The sequence below is a fragment of the Drosophila bipectinata genome, chromosome XL (assembly GCF_030179905.1).
Source record: "Drosophila bipectinata strain 14024-0381.07 chromosome XL, DbipHiC1v2, whole genome shotgun sequence".
NCBI lineage: Eukaryota > Metazoa > Arthropoda > Insecta > Diptera > Drosophilidae > Drosophila > Drosophila bipectinata.
The window spans coordinates 2,263,953-2,280,669 of NC_091734.1; the positions used below are offsets into that span (position 1 = coordinate 2,263,953).

Here is a 16,717-nt window from a genome sequence, read left to right on the forward strand (position 1 = left end):
ACAAATCATTTGAGGTACTCCGCTTAAGGATCGGATAGGAATTGACAGAGATATAGTCATCTGAAGTGGCGATATGAGAGGATCCCGGGTTTCCAAGGGGAACCACCAGAAAAATTTGAAAAAAATTCAACAAATATTTTGTGTCAGGGTTTTGATGCAGATTGGCGCAAAATCGTCCCACAAATCATTTAAGGTACTCCGCTTAAGGATCGGATATGAATTGGCAGAGATATAGTCATCTGAAGTGGCGATATGAGAGGATCCCGGGTTTCCAAGGGGAACCATCACAAAAATTTGAAAAAAATTCAAAAAATATTTTGTGTCAGGGTTTTGATGCAGATTGGTGCAGAATCCACCCACAAATCATTTGAGGTACTCCGCTTAAGGATCGGATATGAATTGGCAGAGATATAGTCATCTGAAGTGGCGATATGAGAGGATCCCGGGTTTCCAAGGGGAACCATCACAAAAATTTGAAAAAAATTCAAAAAATATTTTGTGTCAGGGTTTTGATGCAGATTGGCGCAAAATCGTCCCACAAATCATTTAAGGTACTCCGCTTAAGGATCGGATATGAATTGGCAGAGATATAGTCATCTGAAGTGGCGATATGAGAGGATCCCGGGTTTCCAAGGGGAACCATCACAAAAATTTGAAAAAAATTCAACAAATATTTTGTGTCAGGGTTTTGATGCAGATTTGTGCAAAATCGACCCACAAATCATTTGAGGTACTCCGCTTAAGGATCGGATATGAATTGGCAGAGATATAGTCATCTGAAGTGGCGATATGAGAGGATCCCGGGTTTCCAAGGGGAACCACCAGAAAAATTTGAAAAAAATTCAAAAAATATTTTGTGTCAGGGTTTTGATGCAGATTGGCGCAAAATCGTCCCACAAATCATTTAAGGTACTCCGCTTAAGGATCGGATATGAATTGGCAGAGATATAGTCATCTGAAGTGGCGATATGAGAGGATCCCGGGTTTCCAAGGGAAACATCACAAAAATTTGAAAAAAATTCAAAAAATATTTTGTGTCAGGGTTTTGATGCAGATTGGTGCAGAATCCACCCACAAATCATTTGAGGTAATCCGCTTAAGGATCGGATAGGAATTGGCAGAGATATAGTCATCTGAAGTAGCGATATGAGAGGATCCCGGGTTTCCAAGGGGAACCATCACAAAAATTTGAAAAAAATTCAAAAAATATTTTGTGTCAGGGTTTTGATGCAGATTGGCGCAAAATCGTCCCACAAATCATTTAAGGTACTCCGCTTAAGGATCGGATATGAATTGGCAGAGATATAGTCATCTGAAGTGGCGATATGAGAGGATCCCGGGTTTCCAGGGGAACCATCACAAAAATTTGAAAAAAATTCAAAAAATATTTTGTGGCAGGGTTTTGATGCAGATTGGTGCAGAATCCACCCACAAATCATTTGAGGTACTCCGCTTAAGGATCGGATATGAATTGGCAAAGATATAGTCATCTGAAGTGGCGATATTAGAGGATCCCGGGTTTGCAAGAGTTTCCCCTTGAACCATCAGAAAAATTTGCAGATTGGTGCAAATTCGGTGCCTTGTGGGTATTGATCAGTCTCTTCAGTGGACTTTTCAAGTACTGGACATCAATTAGTTCTAATTTTTGTGTATATGAATGTTGGCCATTGGCAGAATAGAATATTTTGTGCATATAAAATGGCCGAAAGAATAATAGCCGAACGAGGCCCCTACAGCCTGCCACCAACAACTGGATTTGAATAAATCCTTTAGAGCTGAGGACACGCACAAAAGCGCAAGCAACGCAAACAGGTCAAGGATATTATGCATATGTGAGTAGGCAAAACGAAACGAAAGCGAAACTAAGGAATGGCTAAAAGCAGCAGTGGGTCAGAAAAGGAGGAAGAGGGTTGGCGGCGGGTTGGAGGGTTGAAGGGTGTTGGGTAAAAGGAAAACTCTCATTTTGACTGCCATTGTCACCATCAGCAGCACCAGCAGCAGCATCTCCATCGTCATCGTCATCGTTGCGTTGCAACGTCATCTTCATCTACAACATCATTGTTGTGCCACGCCACTCGAAAGTCGCACAAATGAACGCGTAATTGTTTGCACATGAATACATTGAGTAAATATTTGCAAACACATTCAGCATTCAGAGGCATTCCACCGCTTTTCCTTGGCTTTTCCACACCCGCGCTCTCCACTCGCCACTCTCGGCAACGCAATGCTTTTGCCTTTAGCCTCCTGCATCCTGAGCCGGAGCTGAGCCATCATCATTTGCATGCCGAGGCAAAAGACTTGAATTGCATTGCCAAGTCAAAGAAGGCCTTAATCTGCTTACCTTGCCTCGGTGACATTTCTTTTCACTTTTCCCGCCTCCTGCCACCCATTTTCCTTTTCAGCTACATATTTTTTTTTTTGTGTGTAGTAAAGACTAGGAAAATGGAAAACCGCCGGAAAAGTTGCTTAGCTTGGCAGGGCTTTGCTTTAATTACGGTGGCCTCCCCCCGACTTTGAGAGCATAAACAAATTGCAAATTGTTTATGGCATGCAAATTAATCAAATCTCTTTCTCAATTAAGCCTGCAAGCCAAGTAGAGCCCGGAAACTGAGAAGAACAAGAAAAAAGAAGCAACAGAAAAAATGTCTAGAAAATGGTTAGAAAATTGGTAAAGCAACTGCCGGTTCCGGCTATGCCACAAAAAGGGAATTGCGATACAAGTTTAAAAGATATATATTTCACAAAAAGTACTACTTTTAACATCCTACTAGCATCCTACTATATTTGGAAATAAATTCCACCATATTATGTAGCTGGGAAGTTCATCAAAACTTTATTTAACGTTTCACTGCGTGTATGGCAATTACATTTAGTCAGCTGGGTAATTGAGAGTGAGCTTCTCCCCCTATTAACTAAACGAAGGGAGAAAACTCATGTAATTGAGTGTAAACTTGTCAGAGCATTTATTTAATGCCTAATCAAGTGATGTACAACACATGAGTTGCCCTCCCATACCGGGTTTTATTTCAACCGATTTGGATCGGACCTGCATGTCAAGGGTTAAAGTTAAGAGCGGTGGAAGTGGGGGTTAGGTTAAGTTAAAGTGCCAAATGGTAAATGGTAAGTGTAAAGTGGCATCGTGTCACTTTTGGAGGAGCTTGTCAAAGTTGTGTTGTCCAATTAGCATAATTTCTTGTCTCAACTTTAGCCCCTGATGCAACAGATATGAGAAAGTATCCTGTATCCTATATCTGCGACACATCTAAATTGCCGGATGCTTTGGCTTGGAATTTGTCCAAAGACCCCAACCGCACTCATCCACCACCCCCCCTCCCCCATTAAATTGTCCTTTCCCTGACATGGCCGTTCATTAGGAGAACTTATCCAGCTGATGGCATTTTCTGCTTAGATGGATTCCCTCATTAAAGAATAAATTGTAATTATTTTAGATGTGCCAGCAAAACGATTAATCACAGCTATCTACCTAGGATTATGTGCAGAAAATGCTTAGTATCAGCCTTTATATGTGGAAATATACTACTTCTTCTATTAATTATTTTTATACTCATGCTTCAAATTTTTATTTAAAAACTATATCATTTAGGGAAACTATTCCTCAGTGGCTGTAAGCTATTTGAAGGCAAGGTCTTAACCTTGGGTAAAAAACCCAAGAAACATGATACCTAAAATGTAAAATACTAAACCGTTTAGGCAGCAACTATTCCCCTCCACACACCCTCTTGGCCCGCTGGCAATTATGGCCAAAACCAATTAGAAGCAAACCGAGTAAAAGAGAAAATATCAACAGCTGGCAAAGAGCGAGCCAAGGTCGTTCATTAGCCGGGCTTTCTCTTCTCACCACGCGAACTGGAGGCGGCCGAAAGGATAACGAGGATAACTCACCACACAACGACGACGCTGGTCGAGGACGAGGAAATCGGTCGGAAAAGCCGAACATTTTCCGTGCGGCGTTCAGTCTCACGTCGAACTTTGCAGCTATTTGTTGCCAAATTCAAAAAAACCGGCTGGAAAAGCCACCGAGCTTACTGGGCCACTGAACCATTCAACCACTAAGCCACTAAAAACAACTGAACCCACTACAAAAAAAAAAAAGAAAACAAATATAACACAACGATATTTCGCGTAGTGTTGTTACTTTTGGCCAACAAAAATCCCTATAACAATATTTAAAAATAAAATACAAAATAACAAACCAAAAACAAACCATGGAGTTTCTAAAGTGATTTTGTGATTACTTACCATTTTAAATTTTTAAAAAATAAATACACGAATAATAAAAATGATAATACATGTGGAATTAAGCAACAAAAATTCATAAATATTTTGTGCAGATTTTTGATCCATTCAGTTAGTCCTTTTTTTTATGTTTTTGTTTTGTTTTGCCGGCACAACAAAACATCCAAGTGCGTACAAAAATAATAATGATACGACAACGACGGTGTCTCTGATGATGATGTGACGGATGTGATTCGAGTAAAAATTGAATAACAAGTGAATGCAACAAATGTGCATCAAATGAAAAATTGATTCACACAAGTGTGAAAAGAAACCCCAAGCTAACAAAACTGAGATAATCAGCAGCCAAGCTAAATAGAAAAAAAAACCCAATCAACCAAATAAGCTTGAAGGCTCCAAGAAAGGGCTCCAAAGAACGGTTAGTAAACACAAATTGTTTATTTTTCGTGGTTTTTGTTTAGCTTAAGGGATGCCTTGATAACTAAAATGACAAAACTAAAAGAAAACAACTAACTAAAATGGTAAAACTGTAAGAAAACAAAGTCAATTTAAAGTGATGGGGACATCCTAATCCATATGATCAGTGGTACTTGCTGGTGGTAATCGTTGTTGATTTTGTTTCGATGTTGAAATCCATTTTAAATACGTTTTTCTTGTTTATAGTTACTGGGGTTGTAAATATTTTAAATAATATTGTTTAAGTTTACTCGCCATGGGGAAACATTCTAGAGGCCTCTGTCCCGAACCGTGTACTAAAAAACAAATCAGTTTCAAATTAATTGAAATGGAAAATGGGAAACACTTACATGTAGTTGGCATATTGATTAAAGTGAACCAGGCCAGCGCCTGATAGATTCTCGATAAAATAGGACGAGTGAGGCTCGAACGACACTATTGCGAAAAAAGACAGAAACTCCAAAATTATACCCTTAAAAGTCTTAAAATGGTTATCCCTGGAGGAAGAAAGAATAAAATTTCCATAACCTAGACACGTGGGTTTCAAATATGTATGTATACTCACACTTGCGGATCGCTGGACTCAAAAATGGCGAGTCTACGTCCCGTGCGTATGATGCCGACAGAATTGTCATTGAAATCAAAACAGTCCAACAAATGATGAAAAAAACTGAGATCTTTGACCACAAACATTTGCTGACTGCCCTGCTCGATGATGAAAACATAATATTCATTCAGACGATCAACTATAAATGGAATTAAACATTCTGAAAAAGGTTTCTTCTTATTGAATCACAATGTTGAATACGAACCCCTTTTGGTATTCTTGTAGGAGCGATAAAGTGGCCGTCCGCTGGCTCTAATCGGAGGCAGTGGCTCTGTAGCCACCCATCTATAATTATTGGCTCCCTGCAGCATCTCTGCAAAGTTTAACTCCATAGTTGTTGAAAATTGCTAGGCAGTTTTAAGATTATAGGTTTTTACTGTAAAGCACAATTTTGAGACACAATATTACAAGTCGAACGTATTTTTGATTTTGACACTTGAAACAGTTAGCGTACTACTTGATTAGTGTTGGTAAAAGCTAAAAATGTAAAAATCATCGATTTTGTTAGTGATGATCCCTGCGAAGGGCTGATCAACAAAACGATAGTATTTTTTTGGGATATTTTAGGCACTTTTTGGCGCAAAGCTCAAATTCCCAAGAAATAAACACAACTGACTTTAGCATCACAATAAAAAAAATAAAGAAGAACTACTTAAGTAACTCCATCTCCGAAGAATGAAAACTATCCCAAGCCGGGCTAGCAAGGATAACAAGGACATCGGCGAGAAAAAGTGTGACAAAAAACACAAGCAACCGTCGTAAAGGGCCTGCATGATTTATAAGGCACATTAAATTGAATATTCAACATAATGTAGCATTTAAATGACCCACGCACAACGCGTCCTGGCATAAAACAGAGCCGGGACACAAGATATATTATATGTCAGTGGTATGTATATAAAATATATATAAATTTCTGGAGTTGTTGGATTCTTCTTGAAGGTCATCGCTGATGTCTCTAAGCAACAAGCTCGCCGCCACTAATGGTGAAAAAAGTGAGGAAGACACAACCCTTGGAACCATATTGTTTAAATGCGAAAATCGCTTAAAGTTCTTCCAGCGATTGAATTCCATTTCCTTGCCAAAAAAAAAAAAAGTGTGCTAACATCGGTGTGTGTGTATGTGAGTTGGTGTGGGTATGCCAAAGTAATTTACCCACACAAGCGCAGGCAAGCGTCATAAATCACACGTTTTGGCCAACTACAGAAAGTGACACTTGGACAGGAGCGGGGCCCCCAACAAACAACAAAAAAAATGGGCGAGGGGCCCGAACGAGAGACGCCAACGGCGGTGGGGGGGACACGCGTTACGTGTTCAGGTCAAATGTCAGAAGTCAGCCAATTTGGGAAACATTTTGACAGACACTGCGCTTAGTCGCCTCCGGGCTGCAACTCTAGTGCGAAGCGATTATCCCGGCTGATGAGTTACTTTCTCCCCATCTCGACGGGGATTATTCGATATACGTGATTTTTGCTGGACCTTAACCGGAGAGCATTATCCACTGGGGTTTGCTGACCAACGCCTCTAATCGTGTGAAAGAATTCATATATTTAGGTTGTCTATAACCTTTTGTTTTAATCCCATTAATAAACAGAGTAAAATCGATTATACCATCTCAAAAGATTCGTTTTAGATGTTAATAATGTATGGTTTTAGCCTCTTAAAAATTTTCAAACAATTGTAGTCAGACCATAGCATCTCCCTTAATTATCGCTTTTACCAAAATAAAGCTAATAAATTGGAAAAAGATTTTTGTATTTCATTTAACACAACCAAATTTATTACATCACAACTAATGTTTGATATGTATAGTGTATTTATGTTGTATTTCTATATTTATGTATAATGTATAATGTATGTTATGGATTTAAATTTATGGAAAAGTGAAACTCAGGCTTTTATAAGCCCAAACTTGACCTTAAGCTTCCGCTTGATCCTTTTCTCTCCTGGGTGTTGCTCGATCTCTAGCTCGTCTTTGATAACTTTACCGCCTTCAGTTATATAATCATACGCAGCACGCTGCAAAAGATCGAGAACTGTGTAGGGCCCGACATTCCACGCGTTTACAAAAAAGAAGCCGCCTTGCATATAGTCGAGGTTGCGGTAGGGTTCCAGATCCAGCTGCGGCTTGTTGGCAGCACATAGATTGATAATCAAATGATCGAAGAAGCGACGATGCTCCAAAGCGATGAGCCCATCCACGGGTATTACGGCCAGCTCCTTGACGACCAACGATCCGCCAGGTCGAATGCTAGTGCCCAGCATTAGAACGAAACTGCAACCAAAGTGTGCAGCAAACTCTCGAATGGCCAATTCGGCGTTTTCAAAGGCAATAAATCTGGTCAGGGCCATGGGGAAACAGCACTGCACCACACGCAGAGTACTCTTTACACCTTTCATGTATCGCGTGGTCTTCAGGATTTTGAATTCCCGCCTAAGGATCTGGGGCAGTGTCAAGTGTCTCATATCGAAAATAGAATTCACTAGAGAATTGTACAGAATGGTACGTTGATGGTCTTTCAGTTTGCCCAAATAGCGTTCGAGGAAGAGCATCATACGATAGTCCTGGAGATGACAGAGCTTCGCCACCGGAATAGTTATGAAGTTTCGGTTCGTCAACAGCAAGGCGGCATGCAACAATTCAAAGACCCGTATGCATCTGACAGACGCGGAATTCGACATGGAATTGGAATACCTAGCGGCTGCCAATGCCGCGCACGACCTTACTGGGTACATCACACGCTGACAGTATGTGGGCAGCCTAGCTGCCTGGCTCTGGAAGCTCCTGTAGTCGTACACCTCTTCAGTCCCAAAGTGAAACGGGCTCACATGATGATTGATCAAAATGAAGCGACTCTTCAGCAATAACTCCTCGGGCAGATCGTCCCGAAATATGAGATGGATTTCTGGTTTAATTCCCTGTTTACCAAGCAAAAAGCAGACCTCTGTCTTGACCGGATAATCTTTTCGCTGCATGTCCAGAACTGGTGCATACAATTGTGGCAAGCCGCCTTTGTTGCAATAACGCAGATAGGCTATGGCCAGTGTGCTGACCACAGAGTCCAGATCGCAGCTCTCATGGGTCATGCACAAATAGATCATCTCGGTTCCAGTACCATCACTCACCTAATATAGGTAACATTATAATCATTCTTGCACTTTGTATATATTTTATGTTTTCTTTAATACTCACCCAATCGATTCGACGCTGTGTTTCTTGTAAGAAACTTATAAAGTCCAATGTATCCGCTTCAGAATCACTCATTTTTCCTAGTCTCCAGCTAATGCTCTACTCTGCGCTTTAAGTTGTTAAAATATAATGAGTTTCTACTCCTGCCAAAAATTAAGAATAAAATAAAATGAAATCACCAAGTCTACAATATTTTGAAATAAAAAGGGACGCCACTTGGAGACACATGTTGTGAAAAGTTTTAAGAAAAAAGTGTGACCAACAAAAAGTTATACGATATACGATAAACGATAAGCTAGTTGCAGCTCCAGTGGCCGTAGAAATAATTATTTTCTACAAAAGTTCACAGAGCACCCAAAACATAACTTTTTCAATAACTGATTAAAAACATACTCACCATACTCAGAGTTTTCTATAAAAAATAGAATAAGGAAATATTATTAAATAGTTTGAGGAAAACTCAATTTACGCCCCGAGACCCTAAACGATTATCCCGAAAATTTCGACTTTGAGAAATCTCAGCCATTAACTTTGGAGTGACTGTGATATTGCCAGTAATCCATTCCCTTCCGAGATAATCACTCAGCCAATCCTCTTGACCCCAAATATCATATTTCCCACCATGAATTATGAGCTGTTTTCCTTCCCTTATACATACATACATATATGTATATATTTTTGGGGGCTCTGGGGCTAACAAGATGTTTATAAAAATGATATTACGATTTACCTAACCCACACATGACGCGACGAGGATGGCGAGGACACGCACAATGTGTGAAATGAATGTCAAGAGGGGGTTGCCGGGCCCATTAGACATCCCATTAATCTAATCATATGAGTTCCACTGTCGGCTCATCTTTTTTTCTAGACAGGAAAACAGTTCCCCCCCCAGAAATCATGAACTCTAAAATGGTTTTGGGTCCAGAACCAGAGACCAAACAAATTATACGGAAACGTATGCAGATTTATATTTTTTTGGCAAGACTTTTGGTTACTCTGGCAAGTTTCTTATATGTTTTAGAAACTTAAATAATAAGGGTAAAATATATATAATTTTATTTCAAAATTGATAAAGATCAGCTCTAGAAAACCAATCTCTACCTCTTTAGAAAAGATAAAGAAATACTTAAAAACTTTTCCACGTTTTTGGAGATGAAAAAACGAACTACAATTTAAACTATATATTTTTTTAGCTTAGGGCTTAAAGTTAAAAAATGTTTAAAAAACATGTGTAATATAAAAAAGTCCATTAAATCAAACAAACAAATTCCATAACCCAAACAAGACAACAATCAGAAGAGAGATGAACAAAAAATCCTCCTTATAGTTTATGAAAGATGTTACCCTCTGTGCCTTACCAGATCGGATCAAATAATATAATGCCCCCTGCCAAGCCAGGGTATATGTATGTATATATATAATATATATACAAAAAAGGACAACAACCACACGAAGAGACATTTGCGAGTTGATTTATAAGCGCGCTGATGTCAGTTACGTGCAAAATGGCAGCAAGTTCTGGCCCACGCACGCACTCAATATTGTTGTTGTTGCTTGCTTACCTGCCTTTGTGCTCAGGTGGGACAAAAAACGAGAGAGGGGGTGGTGTGGGGAATGGGTTTGAGGGGGTGAAAGGTTACTAAAGGGGATTTGGCAAAAGCAAGGCTGGCTGCCATTGCGCAAATTGCTTGCAACACTTTTTGTGCCCCCTTGCCACCTTTTTTTTTTGCTTTTGGCTTTTATAAATCGTTTAGACACCACCGCCCACTCCACCACCTACTCCAGCAGCACCACCTCTGCCTCTACCTGCTCGTGCTCCACCAAACAGAACAACAATAACAAAATGAGACGACGCCGACGACGACGACGACGGTGTTGAGTCAAAAGAAGCCCGAAAAACAGGAAGCCACTCCCGCCAGTCGCGTCCTCGTCCTTTTCGTCCTTATGCGGCCGGGGCGCCACTCAAAACACATCCATCAACAACGTATTTATATGAGAAGCAAAAGGTTAAAGGTGTTTTTCTGTTTCTGTTTCTGCTTCTGTTTTGTATCCAGTATCGCAACATCCCTGCCAGATTCCACCAGGAGGCTTCTCCTAATTGTCAGAGACTTTGCTTTGGCTTCCAACTTGTTTTTGGTCCTTGCATACTTTTGTATGCCTCGCGTAATGAAGATAATGGCTGCTAAGCGGATCCACCAGGATTTCTGAGACACCTCACCACCCACCCTCCAGCCAAACTCCCCCAAACAAAATCTCACACCCAGGCGGTACAAAAAAAAAACGTCATAAAATCGACACTCTTTCAAGGCGGCAATTTCGGCTGGAAGACGTTTCTTTTTTTTTATCCTCAAGGATCTAGATAAAGTCGGATAAAGTCAGCTGACTGTAATTTTTTTCAAATTAAATTTTTATCTTACACGTACATTTCTGCTCGTAATTACAAAGTCAAATCATGATTTTGGTTTAATTCTTTCGTGAAAGCCTTTAAGAAAAAATGGAATTCCTTGGGACCCTTTGGGGCTGGAAATCTATGATATTCGCGTTGAACTTTAGCACCAGCTGCTGGTTTACTATTTAATATCCTTTCATTATATTTTCTTTTTGTCGTTTTGTAATTTGCACCCGAGGTGCAGGCGGCTTGCCTTTCCTTTTTATTTTTGGAGTAGTGGTAGTAGCATCTCTGGTTGCTTCAGCAAGGACTAGCATTAATTAAATTCTTTCAGCTGTTAAAAGGTGTCGAGTCTGCCATTGAGAGGGAGGTGGGTGGTGGGCGGTGGGCTAATTGGCAAAATGCTTTCAAGGGCCGGGCTAACGAGGCGTATGCGTAATGCGAGCAAAGCTGCAGAGAAGTACAAGAACAAAAAAATTAAACTTGGCTTATCACTATTCCAGGAGCTTTTCTCTTTCCTAATCTTCGAACAGCTAAACGAGAAATCAAAAAGTGTTGCCTAGACTATAAGATACCCGGTACTACTTAAGGATTTAATTGCAATGTTAGGATTTAAAGATAAAATATTCCAAAAAATTCTTCAAAAATGTATCTGTACCCGGTACTTTTACAAAGCTTTGCAGAATATATTCGGGCTTATATCATTTAAGTCGCAAACACCACAAACATCAGCATCCCACAGAGCCTGCCTTCTGATTTGTTTTGCATATTTAAAGAACATGCCCATTGAATCTTATCAAGGTGGGGAATACGAAAACAAATGCATATATTTTCTGGCGTAAAATTATTGTGACAGACGTTAACATTTATGACAAACAGCCCACCAGAGGCCTCTGCATAGATAATATGTAACAGGTAATTGTTTTTCTTTCTCAATATTAGTCATGAAAAAAAAGAAAATGCTGCCTTTCTGCCTATTTTCTCAACTTTATTTTTTGCTTCATTTGTTTTCTGTTTTCGGTCTTCTGGTCTCGTTTGTTGGCATAAATTTATTGTGTTCGCCCGCCTCACGCATTTGCATAAATATTTTAATTTGCATTTCAACGAACACGAAAGCGAAACGAAGCCAGCCCAGAAATCCAAATAGCTATATATATATATATATTATATATAATATAATATACAAGTGTATATAAAAAAGCCATGTCTGGGGCCCTCATTGTTTTGGCCATTTACAGTTTACTGGGCCATGTTCTGGCCCAATATGAAAAAATAATAATCAGTGACTGTAGAAATAAAACGAAATGACCCAAGACTCGACCATCAAAGTGTTGTAACTATATCCAAATACAAATATCCTTTTTATCCGTTCTTGTCGGTTTTTTTTTTTCTATTTATATATTCATCAAAGTGGCATTTGTATGCAAATAAGTTTGGCAGACTTTGGCCCAAAAATTGGCATTCAATTTCTCGTTTCTATCGTATACGAAATTGAATTAATTTATAGTTATATGTTTTCAATTTTTGGTAATTTTAGATTTATGGTCTTGGCCACTCCAGCTACTAGCAATGTATGTAGACTTTAACTTTAACATCAACTAGTAGTAGATTCAATTCACAATCAATTTCAAGGATACGAGACCGAGACTCATTTGCATTTTTGCAGGTAGTTGTAGTCGGTAGACCAACCAGTTGGCCAAAAGGATCAATATTGACTTTGTTAAGACTTGGGCAGTGCTTCCAAAATCCATAGATCGTTGAAACTTTGGCCAGGACATTGCGTATACGACACGTAGCACCGTCCAAGTTTTTTTTGCTTGATTCTTATCAAGGCAGAACACAAAAAAGAGTGGAAAGCCAAGGGAAAACAGAACAGAAAATTGCAGGAAAAAATAGTAGGGGGTGGCCAGTGGTTTGGCAGCACAAAAAAAAAAAGAAAACTAAACAAACAACCCCTCCTCTACTTCTGGCCAGGCAAATATGTTTTCATTTTCCCTCATATCGCACGGACAATCCACATGAGCCTGGCAAAATGCGAGCGTTGTCTGTGAAGGGAAAGGAAAACTTTCCATTTCAAAATATTTTCTTAGCAAGCTTCTCATTGCTGGCATTTCTTCTCCTGGCTGGCACAAGGACATGCCAGTCGAGGCAGTCTTGCTTCATATTTTTGCTTTTTGTGTGGGCCATTGCATTGGGGCCCTGAAACCAAAAACCCAAGGAAACAAACAAAACAATAGAGTCTCGCCTTTCGTCTGGTCTTTTTGCCTTTTTTGGCAAAAAACAAAAAAAAAATTCCATCGAAATGCAGATGTTTTGTGTGTTCCGGTGAGGTACTTTTTCTGTAATTCGACAAATTCATTAGCAGGCATTTTGATAGCCAAGCTCTGGCTTTAACAAGCCGATCAATAAATTTCAAAATTCAATGCAATTTTATTGCCAATGGACCAATTAAGAGAATGGTAGGTGAAAGGCCTTTAATATCCTCAATTTTTGGTCCATTTATTTGGTAAGTTATTCACACAGTAGGCCCCAAATCCACTTAATTCAATCTGAAAGAGTTAAAACGATTCGAGAGAGAATGCCCAGTGGGAACAATCACTTTATTAGCCAGGCCCAGGAACGCACAATCTTGGTTCATAAACCGAGTAATGGCCATCAAATTTAAGGAATGAAAAAAAAAATGCCTTTCATCCTACTTTCGGGCCAAGACCCAGACAACCCAAGCCCTAAACTGTTTCTGGCCTGTTTATCGATAGATAATATATTTATATTTAAATAACACTTCATCATGTCGACGCGGCGTATGCGTTATATTGTTTGCTTTCATGTTTTTTTATTTTTTTTTTTTGCCCTTGCTTCTGAAGCAAGGGAAGGCATCGACTTATAAATAAACTTGATCCATTACAATTTGCCTTGGCTGTGGGGAGTGCGATAAATTTTGGGCTTATGATTTTATCCCTTTTTTACAGAAGGCTTTCCCCTTGCCGAAGGCTCAAGCCAAAATGCAAACGCGAAATGCGAAATGTGAGGCATTTCCAAGTCAATTCCTCAGTTTCATTTTCATTTTCATTGTGAAAGCTTATACTGGGTGGAATATCCTTCTTATTGTGGGCTGTGCCCTCCGCGCTGGAGGTCCTGGCCAGTCATGCATGAAACAGCGCTTCAGAAACAGACAAAACGGAGAGACATTGTCTGCCGCTGGGAAATAAATAAACTACTCGTCGTAACACACAATAAGCGAACTCAAGTCAACCAAATTAGTTTATTCGGTTAACTTTTGGCCACAAAATGTATAACTTTCAAGCATTTTATGCATAAATAACCGTTAACGGAAACTCAAATTGGCCCAAAAGCCGCAGCAACTAGAATGGCCAAAAAAAAATACACAAAAGAATAAAATTAACGCAAAAAAATAGAAACGGATATTCGATAGGCCAGTACACCACACCACAGACTGTATAGTAACCCAAAAAAAAAGACAGGACTCTCCCTTGGTATCCTTGAATAGATGTTGGCCCTCGAGGAGAGTGCCTGGGAATTGCTTCCTTTGAGATGAACTCGAGTGGAAGAGCAACTTTGTGGACGGAATTATCTTCTATGAAGATGTAATTGATAAATGGATAATAGAGGACCGACACACATACTATCGGTCCATAGGAATATGGGAATTGAAATGGAAATGAAAATAGGAAATATTAGGCCACTCCTGCTGCTGGTCACTGTTCTGGCGATTCTGTGAGAGCTCTTTTTTGGGTTCAAGTGGCCAACTTGGTGGCTTATTCCATTTTGGTGAGAAGGGTTGTATAATATTATTTATAAAGATTCTTGTTTAGGTTTACAGCTTGTACAGCTTTCATTTTCCGTTTCTAGGAATCGAGTCTAAAAGAGTACTGTGCGAATTATTAATGTTTTAAAATGAATTCTCAATAAATACTTACTCCTAGACTACAAAATTTTTATTATACTGTAAGTGTTATTTATTGTTTACTAGATAGCACTAAAATGCTAAATATTATATGTTAAATAAGCTTTAAAATGCTAAAAATACTTTGTAGAAATAAAAAGCCAATTTTAAGTATAAGAAAAACCCAAAAATATATCACTTATAATTTAATTATTAAATAGCCCATAGAGTTTGAGATAAAAACCTAATCAAAACCTCTTCAAACACAATAAATCCGACAATAAATCAAGCGTAGCTCAGCAATGACAGCAATCAAACAATAAATATTATGCCAAAAATACAAAAAAACGAAGGGATGAGAGTATTATTTATATAGACACTTTAGCATTTGATTCGTTCGGCACTAGATCACTTAACGAGCCAAGGATAATTCCCCACTCAATGAATTCCAACAACAACTTATCCGCAGATCATCTCAATGGGTATTACCTACTTAAACACACACACACGCATACACACACATACATTCACATGTACGCCTACGTAACCAGCGTATCCTTCGCATCCTGCCGCATATCCTTGTGTGTGTAATTATGTGCTACATCATCTTTTATGGCGCCTCAACCAACAAGGGGGCCATGCATCATTTTCTTCGTCCCGGCTTCTCTTTCTCTTAATCTTTTTCATATATATATATTTTTTTCCTTTTTTTTTATTTTTATTGTCAAGTGTATCAAACGGAATATTGCCAGGACCCTACCCTACAGCAGAGTGTCCTCCAACATGGCGACCACTATGTCTCTCGTTTGTTTGTGTTTAATCTCGTTTTAATGCCGTCGAGCATCATCGTAAAAATTATTACATTAAATGTCAACGCACCGAAGACTGGGATGGCGATGGTTATGAGAAGAGGAACTGCCCGAAGAAACATAAGAAAAGAAAGCAACTCTCAACATACACATGTGAATAGGCACTGAGAGAAATAAGCTAACTTTTAAGGATAATTTCAATAAAATATTCAAACCGTAAGCCCCTGAACAAAAAAAAATTTTTTTTTTTAATAAAAAAAAAATTTTCAATTTAAATATAATTTATTTTTTAGTGTATATTTTATGTTAAGAAAGTGAAATGAGCCTGGCTGTTAAAATGAAAAGGAAGAGAGAGGCAAAGACGCGAAGGTCTGTTGGTTTAAGAGGGTCGTTATTATTAAATTTTACACACAACCACTGATACACACACACTCTCTCTCACGCACTCATACCAGTAACAATAAAGTGTGTGTAGTACACCTACACCCACAAGTCTCTTACAAACAATGTATACGCCACTAAAATTCAATTTTTACGAGCATAATATGTTTCAATGGCAACACACACACCCGCACACACACTAACACCCACAAGGACGTGTATCCCCTCTCATACACGTGGCACACCTTTTGCTTAAGGTATCCTTTTGTCTTTCGTCTCATTTTCCACCCAACTCACCACTCCTCGCTCTTCCTTCTGGTCGCTTCTTCAGTCATTTTCCTCCATTTTCCACAATCATTTTGGCAACTGCTTTTTATGTGTGTCGCACATTATTAAATGAATTCAAGCGCAGAAAATTGCCTGCCATGCCAGGACTTCTTAGCGAAAAAAAATGAAAACACTTAAAAAAAAACACCACCCACTTTTATCCAGATCTTCCTTCCTCTACCTGGCTTTTCTCTTATCTCTGGATCCTTTAGGGAACAACTTCCTATCAGATGGCCCTCAAATTGCTTTAAAATTTAAGTTTACTTATAAAATATATCATTATTTTTAAAAGTGTATATTAATATGTGAATTTCCATTCATTTTTACTCCTTTTTTCTTATCTTGCTATGAACGGCTCATTAGTTTTTTGTTTTAATTTAAAAGAAAATGGTGG

At 38.9% G+C, this 16,717-nt stretch overlaps 3 protein-coding genes across 3 annotated transcripts in view; 1 reads left to right on the forward strand and 2 right to left on the reverse strand.

Moving 5' to 3' along the window:
- Window positions 1-16,717, forward strand: part of LOC108127069 (uncharacterized) — a 90,468-nt gene that overhangs the window by 5,537 nt on the left and 68,214 nt on the right. Inside the window, exon 2 of the mRNA XM_043209719.2 lies at window positions 3,605-4,675. The gene's annotated coding sequence lies outside the window, so the exon portion shown is untranslated. The remainder of the gene's footprint in view (window positions 1-3,604; window positions 4,676-16,717) is intronic.
- On the reverse strand, window positions 4,680-5,791 carry LOC108120024 (uncharacterized). The gene is made up of 4 exons (XM_017233506.3): window positions 5,526-5,791; window positions 5,279-5,459; window positions 5,064-5,210; window positions 4,680-5,009 (listed from the first exon to the last, which is right to left on the reverse strand). The coding sequence occupies exons 1-4, from the start codon at window positions 5,650-5,652 to the stop codon at window positions 4,961-4,963; spliced, it is 504 nt and encodes a 167-aa protein (XP_017088995.2). The 5' UTR covers window positions 5,653-5,791; the 3' UTR covers window positions 4,680-4,960.
- On the reverse strand, window positions 7,130-8,743 carry LOC108120022 (exopolyphosphatase PRUNE1-like). Its single transcript, XM_017233505.3, has 2 exons — window positions 8,514-8,743; window positions 7,130-8,446 (listed from the first exon to the last, which is right to left on the reverse strand). The coding sequence occupies exons 1-2, from the start codon at window positions 8,583-8,585 to the stop codon at window positions 7,211-7,213; spliced, it is 1,308 nt and encodes a 435-aa protein (XP_017088994.2). The 5' UTR covers window positions 8,586-8,743; the 3' UTR covers window positions 7,130-7,210.